The sequence below is a fragment of the Panthera uncia genome, chromosome B4 (assembly GCF_023721935.1).
Source record: "Panthera uncia isolate 11264 chromosome B4, Puncia_PCG_1.0, whole genome shotgun sequence".
In the NCBI taxonomy this organism is placed as follows: domain Eukaryota; kingdom Metazoa; phylum Chordata; class Mammalia; order Carnivora; family Felidae; genus Panthera; species Panthera uncia.
The window spans coordinates 59207502-59226064 of NC_064809.1; the positions used below are offsets into that span (position 1 = coordinate 59207502).

Below are 18563 nucleotides of genomic sequence, written 5' to 3' on the forward strand. Positions count from 1 at the left end.
TGAAATGTATCAGTTTATAAAGATTTGCTTGCATGGGGCTTTAAAAGCAGTTGCCTGCTAGTGTTCATAATCAGAACGAGGAATTTAAAGCTATACAGGGCCAGTCTGAGTACTTCCTTAGATTGAGGACATGTATTATATACATCCTGGCTCTTTTCCAAAAAATGTCCTCAAGAAATTACATAAATTTTGGGGCGCCTGAGTGGCTCAGTCACTTAAGCATCTGACTCTTGATTTCGTCTCAGGTCATGATCTTACGGTTCGTGAGATTGAGCCCTGTGTTGGGCTCCTCACTGACAGTATGGAGCCCACCGGGGATTCTCTCTCTCTACCCCCTCTGCCCCTCCCCTGCTCACGTGCATGCATACACGCATGTGCTCTCTCTCTCAAAATAAGTAAACGCTAAGAAAAAAAAAAGTTACATAAATTTCATTTTCACGGTGGTCCCCAGGGTTGAAAGTCTTCCAGGCTATTCCATCTGACTCCTCATAGTACTTGTAATTTAATTCTGGGTCCTTCAGCTTACAATATGAACAGAATTATGCTGTGGTAATTGTGCAGGTATGTGGTCCAGCAGCTGATATTAAAAATTTTATCCATTCTAAATACACATTGTAGGCTTATTAAATTAGCTTCTGATTCTTTAGTTGCCTCATGGGAAATATATCCAGTGCATCTAAGTTTTTAGAAGCAACATCTTGAAATTTCGTTTTTTATGAAAGCTCCCCTGTGTGTGTGTGTGTGTGTGTGTGTGTGTGTGTGTGTGTGTTCTCCTCAACAGATGGCTTTTGTTATTCCCACAATTTGTACTGGAAACTACATTATTTGGGAAGGTAGAATAATAGTACCAATTAATTCTGGAAAATAATGGATGTCACATTAGCCGGGTCCTGGGTGGTTAGGCTGTAGTTTGTATTTTCTCTGATTCTAAATCTGAAGTTATTTGCTTTTTTGATTGAACTCTGGATGGCCCCATCTAACCAATTTGAGCTCCAGTGGCTTTTCTTTCTGTTGTACTTCAATGAGGAATCAAGAAATTCTATTGGGATTACATATTATATGGTTATGAGGTATTTAAATGAGATAACAAGGGACATACCACATATACTGTATTTCAAAATGACGTTTTTATGTTGTCTGTTGTCTGCAAGCCTTTTCATGTGCCTCTTTAATGACTTTCATATATGAGACTGGTGAGAAAAAAAATGAGACTTGCTTCCCCAATCTATACTTCCTTTGGCATTTATGCCACGCATAAACATATCTGAATCTGATAAGAAAAGACATGGGTGCCAGAGGGAGGGGAAGACAGTGAGCACTAATCTAAGCAGAGCCCTGGGCCAAGTGCTCTGTTTGTAGGATGATGCCCATTTACAGGCTCTGGCAGGAGCTGGGTATCATTGTAGGACCAAGCAATCTCACAAGAAGTTAATGAAGTCAGGATGGAAATTGGTAAGTTGCTGATGAGGATGGCTAGTCAGTGCTGCCTGGGAAAGTCACGGTGGACTGACTGCAAAGCTTGCAGGGGAAGAAAGAAAGGTTTCAAAGACAGAGGGAAGACTAGCCCTGTGATTTGGACGTGAGTAGCAGGGAAGAAGCTTGTGTGAGCTGTCCCCGCTGCCTCCCGTGTAAAGCAGGCGTTTACAGTCCTGGATTTGGAATTTGGGGGGAGGAGAGGGGAAGAACAGAAGGGTGTCCCAGGACATTCCCAATGTCTCCACCCAGAATTAGTGGCACTGAGCATTTGTGGGGAAATAGGGGTTTTGTGCCTGATCACACACATGTGAAGCTTTGCATGATTTGGGTGTGTATCCACCTGCCAGTAAATATTAGTAGCCACCACCCCTCTTAGGTCATGATTTTCTGCTTGATGAGAAATTGTCTAGTTTGGTGATAATATGCCTAAATGCCTGACATGCCTGTTTTACCTATTTTAAGCTAAATGAACCAAGTTGCAATCTCATATTTTCTGTTAATGACAGCAACAGCTGTGCCCAAGTCCATTCAGGTTCCTTGGATTAAAAACATATGCAATTTTGTTTGCCCACAGCGGTTTAGTTTTAAAGAGAGTCGAGCCTTACATACATTATTTTATTTTGTTTTTTTTTTTTTCAGACAAATGGACACCTGCCTGGGAATGGAGAGGTGTATCAAGAAAGGCTAGCCCGTTTAGAAAATGATAAAGAATCTCTCGTTCTTCAGGCAAGTGATTTTAAAATGTTCTTCTTTCTTCATGATGTATTTACAAAGACCATTTTAAATTGGGATGGTGTATTCAGATGCTTACAGGAGCCAGACTTCTACCAGAAGTAAGTGCATAGGCCATCTGAAGACAACAGGGAGAGGTGGGTACTGTGGGAGAACAGGGTTTGCTTACCTAGTCTAGAGTGAGCTAGAATCCGCCTTGGCTCCTCTGACGGCAGGCACGGTGTCATCTAAACTGATTTTCTGATCTGATCTGTCATCTTATTTGATCTGACTTTTTAAATATACAGCAGATATTATAATTTCATATATACTATATATATTCATAAATATGCATATTTCTCATTTGGAATATGTTTAATTTTTCAATTTTAAAAATGATACCATGAGACAAACAAAACATAAAGTGAGTAGTCGAGTCTGGTTTATTAACCAAATTTGAGTTCTTTTCTTTGTAGTGTTTTAAATGCTTGACAAATATATACACACACACACACACACACACACACATGTATGTATACATGTATGTGTGTGTGTGTGTGTGTGTGTGTGTGTGTGTGTGTGTGTGTATTTTGGTATTGAGCTAAATGATTTGCAGTGTATTTACTAGGCTGGTGATTGTTGGGGAAAGACTCAGATTTTCAATAACCACTGAAGATAAAAGACTAATCCAGTATCTCCTTATGGATCTTTGAGTTACATCCTAGATTGGAACACATATGTAGACAATGTGATCATGAAAGATCTCATGGAATTTGAGTTCCGTGGATCCTTTTCTTTATTCTTCGTGAAGTACCAAACCTGAATAGTCCTTCTCTTTCAGACATTAACTCCATTGTCTATCTTAATTTCTAGTATTATTTCCCTCTTCCACCCCACCCCCCGAAAAAGATGATTTGTTAACATGCCCTCTCGCATAAAATGAAATGATTTTAACCTATAAATATAAGGTATCGCACATTCCCAATCACCCCAACCTCCTTAAAAATTGGAGTCCTCAGATCAACAAGCATCTGAAGTAGGGGTGTAAAGGACTGCTGTCTTACAAATTGACAGGTTTTTCCTTTACAACCAAATGAGTAGTGACATCATTCCAGTTTTTTTTCTATTTAGAGAAATAAAGTTTGCAGTGGGACCCACATTCTTCCTAATCCATTGCAGTATTTTGCTCTCAATACAGGTAAGTGTGTTAACAGACCAGGTAGAGGCTCAGGGAGAGAAGATTCGAGATTTGGAGTTTTGTCTTGAAGAGCACAGGGAGAAGCTGAACGCCACAGAAGAAATGCTGCAGCAGGTAATGTACAGAAGCTGGCACCAAGGTGCGATTTTCTTGCTCAACTATTTGAAATGCTACATTTACGTGTAGTGTTCACTCTGATGCAGCAGTAAATCTCATGACTCACTTAGACCGGCATAGTTTAAGCAAAAACCTAGAGTAGTGGGGTCTTAAAACTTCACGTAATTACAGTCTGGAATAAAATACTGATAGGATTGTAGATAATTTTAATGTTCTTCTTTATGCTTTCATATGGTTTCCTAACGCCCATCCATGAGCATATAGTGCATGATTAGGAAAAAAGGTAAGTACCTTTAACTGAAAAAAAAAAAAAAAAAAAAAAAACACCCAAAAAAACCAACTTGTAATTTATGTACACATACACACACACACACACACACACACACACACACAGTGCTCATATTTGAGAGGACCTATAATATGTATAGGGTACACTCTGACACCCTGGAAGGAGACTGTTTTGGTTTGAGTCTTATCTCTGCCATTTCCTTGAGGAGAGTTCTTAATCTCTCTGTTCCTCACCCTCCTTATTGGTTGAATGAGGATAATTCATGAGTTACCTTTAGGAGCTTTTACTTCATAAGGTTGTTTTGAGGATCGAACCACTTAAAACTTGTCAGAACGGTGCCTGTTGCTTAGCAAACATGTTGTCATCGGTGTTATAATCAGGCTTGGCAGCATTTAAGGCTTATGATATATATGTATGTATGTATCTGTATAATGTATGTCTCCCCAATAAGCCGACGTGTGTTTAGTTCTGCTCAATGAAAGTTAAAGCAAATAATTTTTTCAAATTTTATCTATTTAGTAATTAATCTTTCCCAACTGGATAGTTAACCACTTCGCAGTTGTGAGACACATCCATATGTGACTACTGATAATAAAACAACTTTTGAATGTATCTCTTCAATTCTAATAGGAGCTTCTGAGTAGGACATCCTTAGAGACTCAGAAGTTGGATCTGATGGCTGAAATCTCTAACTTGAAGCTAAAACTGACGGCTGTAGAGAAGGACAGATTGGACTATGAAGACAGGTTCAGAGACACAGAGGTAAGTGACACCCCCTCTCTTTATATACAGATAGGTACGTGTGTGTGCGCGCGCGCGCGCGTGTGTGTGTGTGTGTGTGTGTGTGTATCTCATACACATATCTCTAGAGCAAGTGGAAATTCCTTGTAGGTGTGAGGCAAGACAGTTAATTACTATATGCTCTCACTCATCCATACTTCTTTTTAAGAATTAACTTTAAGTACATTGACTTTTTATCACTAAATGCTAAATGGCAATATTTGTAGTGAGAGTTTTGATATTAAATATTAATCCTTTCACTAGTCTTTAGGAATACTTTTGCCTTCATGATATTTGGAGCTTCTGTCTATTCATCTGTCTGTCCATCCTTCTGTCCATCCATAGTGGTTTTCTTTGTTGTGGAAATAATGGGTTTAAGTGTACCATTTTACTAAAAGCTATTAAGTTTATTCATTTATTATTTCTGAGAGAGGAAGGAAGGGAGGGAGAGAGAGAGAGGGAGGGAGGGAGGGAAAATGAACACAAGTGGGGGATGGGTAGAGAGAGAGGGAGACACAGAATCTGAAGCGGGCTCCAGGCCCTGAGCTGTCAGCACAGAGCCTGATGCGGGCCACGAACTCACGAACCATGAGATCATGACATGAGCCGAAGTCAGATGTTTAACCGACTGAGCCACCCAGGTGCCCTTAAAAGCTATTATTAAGTTACACTGATTGTTTACTATATAATAAGTAAGTCTTTAAATATGTATAGAAAACATGCTTTCATTATATAATCATAAAAAAAAAAACAGATTTTTAGAGTTTATTTAGTTTGGCCTTCTACTTTGGGTCTATTCCACACATAAAGCATTCCAATTAAATAAAGCTCACTAAACTTTAGTGAAACTTGGGATAGATTCTACAGCTTGAAGTACTCATTTTTGTGGTTAAACCTGCTTTGTTTTTTGTACTATTTTATTAATCTGGGTCTTTTATTTGCTTATTTGTTGTTGGGGAAAGAGCATATCCATTTGAAATTTATTTATTTGACAAAAGGGGGCTCCTGGGTGGCTCAGTGGGTTAAGTGTCTGACTTCAGCTCAGGTCATGATCTCGCAGTTGCTGAGTTCGAGCCCTGCGTTGGGCTCTGTGCTGACAGCTCAGAGCCTGGAGCCTCCTTTGGATTCTGTGTCTCCCTCTCTCTGCCCCTACCCGCTCAGGCTCTGTCTCTGTCTCTCAAAAGTAAACATTAAAAAAAAAAAAAAAAGAAAAGAAATATGAAGAGCTGCAGGACTTCCTTCTCTCCTAGGGCCATCTCTTTTTTCACAAATTTTTTTTTCCTTGGTTGGAGTATGGAGAGTTGTCATACTGGATTAGAAAGTGGGTACCAAGAAGGAGAGAGGAGAAGAAATCATTTAAGTTCTTTTCCCCCTCTATTTTCATTTCAAACATTTATTTCCAGCCAACTACTTACCATCATAATATGAAGTACATTATGTATATTAGCCACTGTATGAAAGCCCTACATAGATTTGATGTAATGAGATTTACTCCATTGCTGTTTTCAAAATTAAATTTTCTGTGAAAAGTGGAACTATAATGAAAAGTCTTGACGTGTGTGTTACTTCCTCAGCAGCAAAAGGAAATCCCTAAGCTGGTTCATGTTTTAATCTTCTGAAGTTCCTGGTCGGTCACCTACATGAGCATGTTTCTCACTTGATTGAGACTGGGGCTCTTAAAACAGATTTCTCCAAAGTTGTCACTTTTGTGCTTTCTTTGAAAATCTATTTGGAGAGGCACCTGACGTGTGATGACAAAATCACTTTGCTTATGATTGAAAGTGCATGAGGAGCACCTGGATGGCTCAGTCAGTTGAGCGGTTCAACTTCGGCTCAAGTCATGATCTCACGGTTCATGATTTCGAGTCCTGATCGGGCTTTCTGCTGTCAGCCCAGAGCCTGCTTTGGGTCTTCTGTCTCCCTCTCTCTCTGCCCCTCCCCAGTTTGCTCTCTCTCTCTCTCTCTCAAAAAAAATAAATAAATAAATAAATAAATATTAAAAAAAAATCTGTTTGGATATTTTCCTCTTTTTCCTTTCTGTCATTCCCTGACCCCAGCTGCTACATAACATGATAGAATCCAGTCGGCAGGTAGACTACATACAGAGGAGCTAACTCCGGTACAGGGAAAGAAGTTAGAGTGTTTAGGGATCAAGAGTTGGTGTTTTCCATTGTATTCTTAGAGTTTAGGGGGAGTCTTTTTTTTTTTTTTTTTAATTTTTTTTTCAACGTTTTTTTTTAATTTATTTTTGGGACAGAGAGAGACAGAGCATGAACGGGGGAGGGGCAGAGAGAGAGGGAGACACAGAATCGGAAACAGGCTCCAGGCTCCGAGCCATCAGCCCAGAGCCTGACGCGGGGCTCGAACTCACGGACCGCGAGATCGTGACCTGGCTGAAGTCGGACGCTTAACCGACTGCGCCACCCAGGCGCCCCTTAGGGGGAGTCTTAACTTTCACGACTGGTTAATTGGATCTGAGATGTTAACTGAACACTAGGACTTAAATAGAAGCGGACATGTCACGATTTTTTTTAAGACTCTAGAGCATTATTTACATCTGAGTTTGTCTACTTTTTTTTATTTTTAATAAAATTTTTTTTCCTGGCACCTCCCTGCTTCACTCATGCACTTTTTTTTTCTTTTTTTAATGTTTGTTTATTTTTGAGAGAGAGAGAGCATGAGCGCAGAAGGGGCAGAGAGAGAGGGAGACACAGAATCCGAAGCAGCTCCAGGCTCTGAGCTGTCAGCACAGAGCCCGATGTGGGGCTCGAACCCGTGAACCGTGAGATCATGACCTAAGCTGAAGACAGACCTCCAACAGACTGAGCCATCCGGGAGCCTCTCATGCACTTTCAATCATAAGCAAAGTGATTTTGTCATCACACTTTCAGTAAACTCCATCCCTGATAACTTTCTAATAAATATTCAACACTATTGGCAAAATATATAGCTCATATATACCCAGAGATTATAAGAAGTGTGGTAAACTTTGTAACATATTAATTAAAATAGCCCGCAGAATTAAAGCTGAATTGAATATGTTAATTTTCATAGTATTGTTCCCTTAATAAAAACAAAATGTTTTGGGGTGGTTCAGTTGGTAGAGCATGCTACTCTTGATCTTAGGGTCATGAGTTCACGCCCCACATTGGGTGGGGAGGAGCCTCCTTAAAATAAAAACAAATTTCCATGGCTGTCTCATGAATCCAAAATTCTTAAACTTTGTTTTAGAATTTTAGATTATTTGGAGATTAATTTCTAAGAAAATATTGGAGTGGGGAAGAAGTATAGGCACTTCCAAAAGATTAGGGGTAAAAGTCTTGAAACCTTGGAATATTGAGGACTTGCCTGTCCCAGGAATGGCTGATAGGAGATGCTTAGCATTATTCAACAGTGCCCCCTTCTGGTAAGAGTGCAGATGTCAGAAACTGAACTTCTGTGGAGCCTAAAGAGTTTCTCTGAAAGGGAAAAAGGGAGATTTTCTTTTTAAAAAGAACCGAAATTCTGATAAGAAATTAGTTGGAAATAATTTGTATTCCAGTTTTTAAAGTTTTATATTAAGGAACTATTTCCAGATTTTCCAGCTTGGGTTATTATAGTTCATGTTGGAGATTTACATTCATACCAACAATGTTGCCTCAAAGTATACTTGGGTAGGGTTTTTTTTGAATAGAAAAATGACCTCGATTTGTAATTGTTTACTTCAGTTATTTCTTTTTCTTTGCAAATTGTCACTATTTCTAGAGGTGAAATAAAACAATACCAAATAGGAATTCAAAGCTCTTTAACTATGAGAAAGTGGAAAGATATACATAAAAAAGATGAAGGAAAATCACTAAGAATTTGTATTATGCAAGGATGATTAACAAATGGGAGAAACTGACATTTTCCTTAAACATGACTCTTGAATGTGTAGATAGAGAATCACAAGCAAAATGTTATTAAATGATGTCACACAGTTCACAACCTCATTGATAAAAGGAGAAAATAGACATCCTCTTATTGAAATATTGTATTAATAATTGAAATAATAACTAATGAGTAGTTATTATGTAATAATGCTAAGTAATACTCTCCCCCATTTTACAAGAAACCACGTCCAATTTAAAAGCCTGTGGGTTTTCTGGAAAGTGTATTTCCTTGTGGCATCCCTTTCCTTATGTGTGAATCATTACACATAGAAGTTTAGAATAACCCCTCGTTAAGAAAGTTTTATCTCTTTTAGCATTGTTCTATTCTTTTTTATGGCATTTTGGTGTAATTCTGTTCTGTCATGTTAATTTGTGGCTCAGGAATAGGGACCTGTAAGATGAGGAACAAAAACATATTAACTGTTGGTGGGGTCTTCATGGCTTATAGTAAAAAAAAAAAAAAAAATCCATCTCCTTCACAATACTTGAAGTTGGTATTATTTAGCATTCTAATTTCCTTTTCTGGGCTCTAGACAAAAATATGTCACTGTTTCTCAGAACACTTAGACAAATTTTACAAGCAAATTAGTTTTTTTAGAAAGCGGCAGTAGAAGAAGTATCTGTATTGTGAAAACTTTTGGATTATTTTCTTTTTCCTATTCCAAACATAACATTGTATTATGACAACATATTTGTAAATGACGGGGCCCTATCTATCTATCTTGGTATAGATTAGCGTGTTGCTGCTTTCCTGATATATTTCATTGCTTCCTTTTTTTGACAGGGGCTAATGCAAGAGATCAATGATTTGAGGTTAAGAGTCAGTGAAATGGACAATGAAAGACTTCAGTATGAAAAAAAGCTGAAATCAACCAAAGTAAGTTTTCTCAATGACAAAAATGTTTGAACACTTGACTCACTACTTACCTGTGATCAATAATATAAATAAGTTTTCAACCTAGTGTATGATAAAGAAGGTTATTTTACAAGTGAATGAGCAGTTTTCCCCAAGCTGGAGACCTTCTTGAATTGAAGCACTACTATTCTGAATAAAAATCGGGCTTAACTAATCTAGTAAAACATAACCTGTTATTTCTCTTAATTACCTAACCTCCTTTATAAACTGATACTATTTTCTTGGTTATTTAGGGTTGTCTTTTTCTATCTATAGTTTTCTTTCACACCTCTGTCTCTCTACCAGTCTTTAATGGCCAAACTTTCTAGCATGAAAATCAAGGTGGGTCAGATGCAGTATGAAAAGCAGCGGATGGAGCGAAAATGGGAGTCACTGAAGGTGTAGTAGACTTTGGGTTATGGGGTCCTGGGCCTGTTGCTTTCTGGCTTGTGCTGTTTTGCTGTGATAGTGTTTTTAGTAGCATGTGCATTCATTTTGTGTGTGTCATCTGCCTTTTAAAAATACATCTAAAGCTGATGAAAGGGACAATGAGATCCCTAATACTGTTTTCAGAAACGTATGACGTAATTAGTGTGAAAATAATAAACCGTATTCATTTATAAATTAAATCTCAACCCTCTTAGCGTGTCTGAGATCCAAGCATGGTAAAATAATTGCAAAAATGCACCTATGAAAAAATTCTGTTTTGTAGCAGTAGTAAAGATTGCTTTTTCCTTTGGGGCTTTCTTGAAGGTAAATGTATATAGCAGTTAATTGTATCATGGCAGTGAATTGAAATTACTGCTTAAAAGAAGCTTCTAGCCAGTGCTACTGAAAATTCCTTATACTCGGTCTCCACTCCTATCATAAGTAAAAAGTATGGAGCCAAGTTTCTGGCTTTATTAGAGATCTTCTCATAATACTAAACATAATACACTTAGAGACTGAAAATAAAATGTTTATTGAATATCAAAGAACATTTATTAGCACTGCATAGCTTTATTTTCTGTGTTCAATACAACCAGCAAAATTTAAATTTGCTAATGCTAAGTTCTTCACCAAAGTTAAACTGAAAATTAAACCATTAGCAAATAGAACATCAGACTTGGAATCTTTAATAGCTGTGTAGTAAAAAAAAAGAAGAGGGGGATTTAAAATCTGTTTGCTCAGTCTTTTTTTCCAGTGTTGTTAGAGATTTTCTTCCTTTAGTTTGGGGTTGGGGATGAATTATTTAGTCCCATGATTTGGCTAACATTGTTCATCACTTGCTACCATTAATTAAGCTCTACCTTGTCCAGTGAGCATAAGTACCATCTAGGAATACTAAATAAATCTCAGTCAAGTCTTAATATATATTTTCCAATTTGCATTTTATTTTGCTTTTATGACACTAAGCGTTTAATTTGATTATCATCCTTGATTAACTTGGGGAGATTTTTTTTTTTTAATTTATTTAACATAAGATTTAAACATTAGGACCACCTCAGTCCTAATTATACTTTAAAAGGTTTTGTTTTAATTTGGTCACACAGAAGCCTGAAATACTTATACCAGAATTATTGTACATTGACTTTCATTAACTGTCTTGCTTCCTGCTTCCCATTGCCACTGTCTGATTTCTGAAGTCTGCATCTAGATCCCTGTCGTTTTTTTTTTTTTTTAATTGTTTGTTTCATTCACAAAAACTAATTATTGATTTAAGAGTTGACACGCTCCCTGAATATTCTCTTTTGGTCATAATCTGTTTTAAAACAAATTTGTCATTTGTAGGACGAACTGGCATCTTTAAAAGAACAGCTAGAAGAGAAGGAATCTGAAGTAAAAAGGCTACAAGAAAAATTGGTGTGCAAGATGAAAGGAGAAGGGATGGAAATTCTTGATCGAGGTAGCTATATACATTTGACATTTGTTATCTTTGTTGAAATCCTCCCTACTCAGCCCTCCCTATGCTCCCTCTCTCTGTACAAGAACTCAGTTTTAGTGGATATTTAATTCCAGAGAAAGGGCAGAGGAGTAGAAACAATATAAGCCCAGGACAGCAGGGAATCCTGAGACTCTTGCCTGTGCCTGGGGATCTGTTAACTTCCTCTTCAGCAGCTGGAGAAGGGTAGCTCTGTACTTCATCGGATATTTATTTTAGATTACCAAGTTGTAAATTCTCACGAAAGAGTTCTCGTTCAAATTGCAGTATAAGGGAGTGTCCGAGAGCATTAAAAGGAACCATCATTATGCCCCAAGATTATTTTCCTCTGAACTGAACTTGAAACAGCACAAAGTAGGAGATTTAGAAACCTTACCTGCCCTTTTGAGAGAAGAGAGGAAAAGACACTGCATCTTTGGAAAATCAGTGAAAATTGACTGTGGATTGAGCCCTCCACCTGCTAGAAAGCAAAAACAGGGGAATTCTCGTTCTGAAAAAGTATATGAATTTATCAAAATTGTTCTCATAATTGAGGAGGTTTGTTTTGAAAATTGTATGGACCGTAAATTTTAATGTACATTATACTTGAAAGAAAATAACTTGAATGAAATGTGGTTTTTATATTATATTTGCAAATATAAATGCACATAACACCTGACAACACTAGGTTCAATTTAACCTTTCTTTGCTGTTAAAGATTATTGTGGCACTGCAGAAAACCAAAGCAACTTGTGACTCTTTTGAAACAAAAAAAAATTGCATTTAGTGTAGCTTTAGTATATTTATCTGTATTATGTGAAAGTTGGTAACATCATTGTGCAATGAAGGTGTTGAATTAGGTTACCTTTAATGTCTTTCTTGGCTCTAGAATATCCTGGCTTTATATGCCTGTAGTTATTGCATTCCACTATGGATCAGAGAACTCAATTCATCAAATATTGAGGAAAATGGATTTTTTTCCCTTGTGTATTTTGGCATATATAGAATTTGTGTGTGTGTGTTTGTGTGTTAAGTAAGCTCTACACCCAACATGGGGCTTGCGCTCATGACTCCGAGATGAAAAGCCACATGATGTACCAAGTGAGCCAGCCAGGTGCCCCCAGAATTGTGTGTCCTTAAAGGACATTCATAAGCAGGTCATGCTTGTAGGGTTTTAAGAATAAAATGGAGGGGTGCCTGGCTGGCTCAGTCAATGGAGCATGTGACTCTTGATCTTGGGGTTGTGAGCTCAAGATCCACATTGGGTGTAGAGATAACTTCAAAAAAAATAAAGTCTTAAAAAACAAAAAAAAGAATAAAATGGAATCATAGGACTTGTGGGTTAGAGTAGTGGTACCCAAAGACTGATACTGGTCTGTGAACTGCTTGTTACCAATGTACAACCAGGTAAATATGAGGGTTGAGAGCAGGGTTTAAAAACTTCATGGCAGTCTGATGTTGGCATAACATCTAATTGCATGGTCAGTGGACTCCTCCTTAGTGAGGACATAGACCATTTATTTCAGTATTGTTGAATTTGAGTGGTGAGTTTCATGTGACATAAGCAATGTACTAGACACATTCAGGAGGGCCATATATTGAACTGTAATAGAAATGTAAAAACAACCAAAGCATCACTAGTGGGTTTTTCACCATGTATAGTGTAAGGAGTGCACATGTACTCCATTTTATACAAGAAAATTGACAGAGGTAAGAACTCAAATTTAGTTCTTTTGATTAATTATATTCGATTCTCTTTCTAACCTTACACAGAGCATTATATATTGTAGTGCCATTTGTAAAATCACAAAATAGTGCTTAATATTCAATTTTTATAGGGTTAGCATTTCTTTATTTTAGGTAAAAGGAAACTAAATGATAGTGCTTTTAAAATATTCATTGTTGTAATGTATACTAACTTCCAATTCGATGGGTTTTCCTGCACAGATGAAAATTTTAAAAAGAAGCTCAAAGACAAAAGTAAGGTTTTTGGTGTATTTCCATCAGCCTTTACATTCACCAAAAGTACTACTTGGACTGTTCTTTGCATGTGTTTTAAAACATTTCTCTCACCAAAGATGTAAAGTTGCTTCATCAATAAGCTCTCCATTTCTTCAGAGTGCAGGAAATAGAGGGTAAATAAACAAACAATAAAAACAAGGAGTAAAAAGGTCATTTTGCATTTTTTCTGATTTAGTCCTTTTGCTCCACAGGATACAACAGAGCACTCAGAGTAGTAGTGGAGGTGAGAGAGCGTTTTCTTTGTAGTCCAGGAGATATAGGGTCAGAGGAGAAAATTAAAATGACTTGTCAATGTTTTGTAGCTCGCTTTTTCACTGAGATCTGCATTAGGAATTAAACATACCCTCGTGATGTTCGAAATGAGATTGTACCTAGGCTGACTAACAGAACCCAGATCATACAGTGCAGCATAAAGATAAATCCTTAATGGGCTCTTTGCTTTTAGATACTGAATTCTTAAGTCAAAGGAATTTGGCATCACAAAAGAAAAAAAGAAAAGAAAAAGAAAAAAGCAATTTCTACAGAATATACCTTAATTGAAAATGTTAGGGGCACCTGGGTGGCTCAGTCAGTTGAATGTCTGACTTCAGCTCAGGTCATGATCTCGTGGTCTGTGAGTTTGAGCCCCACGTCAGGCTCTGTGCTGACAGCTCAGAGCCTGGAGCCTGCTTTGGATTCTGTGTCTCCCTCTGTCTCAAAGCTCCTCCCCCGCTCACACTCTGTCTCTCTCTCTTGCTCAAAAATAAATAAACTTTAACAACAACAAAAAAGAAAATGTTATGTCAGTGTTTATGATGCACCACTGTTTTAAAAGTTATCTTAAGTAATATTTTTTTTTCCCTCAGAAGCAGGTAACTTAGGTGAATTTTTTTCTCTATTGAATTTTTTTAATTTGTGATTTCATTTTAGGTTGACTTTTCCATCATAAAATTTATCTATCTATCTATCTATTTATTTATTTATTTATGAGAGTGCACATGGATGGGCATGGGCACACACATGAGTGGGGGAGGGGCAGAGGAAGGTGGGGAGAGAGAATCCAAAGCAGGCTCCAAGCCCAGTGGGGAGCCCCACACAGGCTTCATCTCACAACCACGAGGTTATTCATTACCTGAGCTGAAATCAAGAGTCAGACTCTTAACTGACTGGGCCACCCAGGAGCTCCAATATTTGTTCTTTTATTATTAAAGTAACATGCTTTTCTATTAGGCCATCAAATTTTAAGGAAAATCACATTTACCTTACTTTGGCTTTTATGTTTTAAAATAGTATTGGAAATGATGTTTATAGATGAAGCAAAGTGCTTATTATCCTTCTGTGTGGAACCTACAACCAGCTGCTTAGCATGACTACTCATATAAATGCCACATTCCATCAGGCTCTTACCATTCATGTCTCCATATTGGTTAAAATGGAGTATCATTTTCTCTGCTTCTGTCATCATGTACACTGTTCATTGCTTTCACCCACTGCTTTCTAGGTTTCTTTTTTGGAAAACTCCATGTTTTCATTGTTATAACACTGAAATTTCATGTTCAGTGTTCTCATGAAGATTTTGTTTTGCTTCTAGAGAGGGTAGTTAGCTCTCACTTACCCTTATTGTTAGCGATGACCGTTCAGGTGACATAGAAGGTATTCATTTTTCAGATTTTCCCTAAAAGGAGGATATGGATGGTAAAAGTTTCACTAAAACATTACAGTCTGAAGAGGCAGCCTCTTGTTATTGTCACACCTATTAACTAACGTGAACTCTTTTGTGATGTTGTGATATTTTCAGATATTGAAGTACAAAAAATGAAAAAGGCTGTGGAGTCTTTGATGGCAGCAAATGAAGAAAAGGTATCTAGATGAAATTATTTATATGGATGTGTAACACCATTGTGATCATTCCCTGCCCTTTCTTGAGATATGTCACCTTGAAAGAACATAGGCTAAACACTGCTGAAGTTGAGGGACAGCCGTTCTCCCTTTCTACACAAGTGTGCCCCTGCTCAGTGTTGGCAGATGTAACTGGGATTATGTACAGAAGAATGGCAGCCAGCAGCGCCGGCTCCACTAAGAATTCCCTCCCCTCCTCTCCATGAATTTAGAAAATGTTCAAGCTCTCAGATCATTTCTTTATATGCGGGTAGGAAACGAGAGAAAGGATATGGTCCATGGTGCACCCTTTGTGTGGTCACTGGAAATCTAGGCTAACGTGAACCCTGAAGGAAGTGGCCCATGACAGCTGTAGCTTCGTGATGGTGTTGATTTTATTCGTGTTATTTCCTTCTCGTTCCTGGATTCTTTCACATCAGGGATTGCCTCTATTCTCCTGAGAGATGACATACGAGAAAACAGAGGCACAGGCACTATGAAATCAAGTATGGCCCCAGGCCCTGTTTTAGCTACTCCGGCCAAATGGCCAAGGTCTCTGGGAGTTCTTTTCTCCCAGTTGCTTCTCTCACTTCATCCTGCTTAGAGCAGGGACACAATTACCTACTAAAACAAGGTGTTTCTTGGTGGCCTGCATGATCAGCCATATATCCAACTGGCAGCAACCCTTGATTTCAGCTCCTGTCATCAGAACTACTTTTACCTCATGTTCCTTAATGAATGGAACAAGGAGGCATTTTCCTGAGAAAAGATTAATTTCAAGGAAGTAAAAAACAAGCAAATGCCAAAGAACTTTGTCTTGATCTTTTTCTCTCATCTTGTGTCTTTCTCTTACTTCTCTCTATATTTTTGCCTTTCATTTTCTTTATTTGCTCTTTATTATATGGAAATAAACTCACTGTCCTGTCACCCACGTGGTTTCTTTTTTACTAGTCTTTCCTACTATTGAATACAAAGGAAAGTCATTAGCAAGGTGCCCCCATAGCTTTTACTTTTTAAAAATAATCATTGAAATTCATTTGGTTTTAATTTCCCTCTGCCCAAAGAGCAACAATAACAAACAAAACTCCCAATGTTGACTGAGGGCTTATTAGATCCTCAGTCTGCTTTAGGAGTACCAAGGGTGACAAGTTTTTAGTAGTTCCAGAGAGCTTCAAAGAGGCCATATTTGAGCAAAACCTGAGGAAAAGCAAGAGTTGTTCATTAGGAAAATGAAAGCTTCTAGGGAAAGTATCTGTTACCCAGAACATGTCTCAAAAGCAAGGCTTGAGACAACTAGTGCATCCTGGGAAAGTTCAGAATGATATAACAGGTGGAGGGGTAGATGAGGCTGACAGGGGAGCTGCTATGAGGTGTTAGGCAAGCTGGAGTGCTAAGCTAATCATTTGGGGTATTAACTGTAGACCTTGGGCAGTGACATGATTTAAATTGTCATTTTAGAAAGCGAACTCTAGTGGCAAAATGGAGGCAAGAGTAAGGGAGGCAGAGTTAGGACAGAAAAATTAAGAGGCTGTTAAATAGTCTAGGTGAGAAATGAAGAGGGGTTGAAATACAGCAGTAGAAGTGAAGTGGTGAGGTTTTCCAGAAATTTACAGATTGACAAGATTTTTTTTAATCTGAATTTGAGAATAAGTTTCTAGTTTGAGTAGCAAAGTGAATGATAGTGCCCTCAAAGAGTTAAGGGAATCCAAGCAAGAGGCTCAAGTACTGAGGGCAAATAATGAGTTTAATTTTAGGTACATTCAATTTGATGTGCTCATGGGACATCTAAAAGGAGATTTCTCATAGAAAGCGAGTCTAAATTTTAGGATTAATGCAGAATTACAGATTGGTAGGGAATGGACCCCATCAATTTTAGGAGAAGTACAGAATTATAGATTGTTGGGGACTAAACTGTAATTGATGTATAGTTAGCTTTTGCTCCAAGACCAATCACGTACATTATTTCTCATACTTCTGAGGGTTGGCTAGGTAGTTGTTATGGTCTGGGCTGGCTTTGCAGCTCTCTGCAGTTAGCCAGTGGTTAGGATGGGGCTGGATGGTCTAGAATGATGTGATTCACCTGTCTGATGATTAACAGACTTGTATAGGTTGGTCCCATCTGGGATGTCTCTTCTCCAAATGATCTCTCATCCTCCAGTAGACTAGCCTATGCTTCTTCACATGGTGCTTACAAGGTTCCCTAGAGCAGAAAAAAGAGGGCAAGCCCTAATGTGTAGATAAATACGTTTCAAGCCTTTCCTTGCACCACATTTGTTTATATCTCTTTGGCCAAAGTAAGTCACATGGACAAGCCCAAAATCAGTGAGGGAGAAGCTAGGGAGCCCATCTTTATAATCCACCAGAATGAGGGTAAAGGACAAAACCTGGAAGTGCTAACATTTCATGATCTGGGTTGGCCAGATAGTGGGGGTTGTAGAAGTAGAATATCTTATCTGGTCAACGGATTAAGAAATCAAAATAGAAGAAAAGAAAGAGTGGAAAGAAAAGGGAACAAAGAAGGAAAGAGTGGGGTCAGTCAAGTACCAAACAGAGGTCAAATTAGACAAAGGATGAAAAGTGTTCATTATTTCAGTAAATAGAAAGTCCCTAATGACTAATTGAAGCAACTTTGGCTGAGTGTTTTGTGAAGGAAAAAGTCAGATGGTGACTGATGACAGCTGATAAAGACAGCAGGTGTAGACCTTTCTTTCAAGATCTGACCTAGAAGTTGGAGAGGAGAATAATTAAAGTTGATTTTATTCTTGTTTTTTTTTGTTTGTTTTTGTTTTGTATCTTATTACCTTGTTTTGTTTTTGTTTTTTAAAGATGGCAGCTGAAGGATAGGATCTCTAAATTTAGAGGTACTTCTTCTCTATCTCTGATGTACGTAGGAAAACTATTCTAGATATTACCAGTTTTACTAAAGTCTAGAAGTCTTCTTTGGATAATGTAAATAATTCATGTCTACTTATTCTTTGTGTCACAGTTTTACTGTTTCAAATCAATAGTATTAAAGATGATAATTGATTCTATTAATAGGATCGGAAAATAGAAGATCTTCGCCAGTGCCTGAGCAGGTACAAGAAAATGCAAGATACGGTGGTACTGGCCCAAGGTAAAAAAGGTAGCGTAGCTTTCTAGGTTTTTCTACTTTACTTGATCTTAAGTGGCTGTGAACTTTGACATTTGGCCTTGTTTTCTTTCGGGGAGCTTATCCATTATTCCAAATTAGTTCCTTTGTTCATTCAACATTATTATTAGGCATCTGTTCTCTGCAAGAGTGTGTAGGCCAATGAGAATACTGTAGATTGTTTGGTTGGTCAGGGGGACAGCATTCCAGAGAGAGGGAGGACAACAGTGTGTTCAGGAGGTTAGGGGGGAAAAGAGCTTGGTGTGTTTAAGAAGTA

General features: G+C 37.9%; 1 protein-coding gene across 10 annotated transcripts in view; it reads left to right on the forward strand.

The window, feature by feature from the left end:
* The window catches only part of PPFIBP1 (PPFIA binding protein 1), a 172094-nt gene that overhangs the window by 124643 nt on the left and 28888 nt on the right, over positions 1 to 18563 (forward strand). For 5 of the 10 annotated variants that reach the window (XM_049627178.1, XM_049627183.1, XM_049627182.1 and 2 more), the window contains 9 exons: positions 2116 to 2202; positions 3386 to 3499; positions 4422 to 4553; positions 9267 to 9359; positions 9684 to 9776; positions 11148 to 11262; positions 13225 to 13257; positions 15077 to 15138; positions 18196 to 18280. In XM_049627178.1, the coding sequence (XP_049483135.1) occupies positions 2116 to 2202; positions 3386 to 3499; positions 4422 to 4553; positions 9267 to 9359; positions 9684 to 9776; positions 11148 to 11262; positions 13225 to 13257; positions 15077 to 15138; positions 18196 to 18280 (814 nt within the window). The remainder of the gene's footprint in view (positions 1 to 2115; positions 2203 to 3385; positions 3500 to 4421; positions 4554 to 9266; positions 9360 to 9683; positions 9777 to 11147; positions 11263 to 13224; positions 13258 to 15076; positions 15139 to 18195; positions 18281 to 18563) is intronic. The other 5 variants (XM_049627181.1, XM_049627184.1, XM_049627185.1 and 2 more) reach the window with 5 other exon arrangements.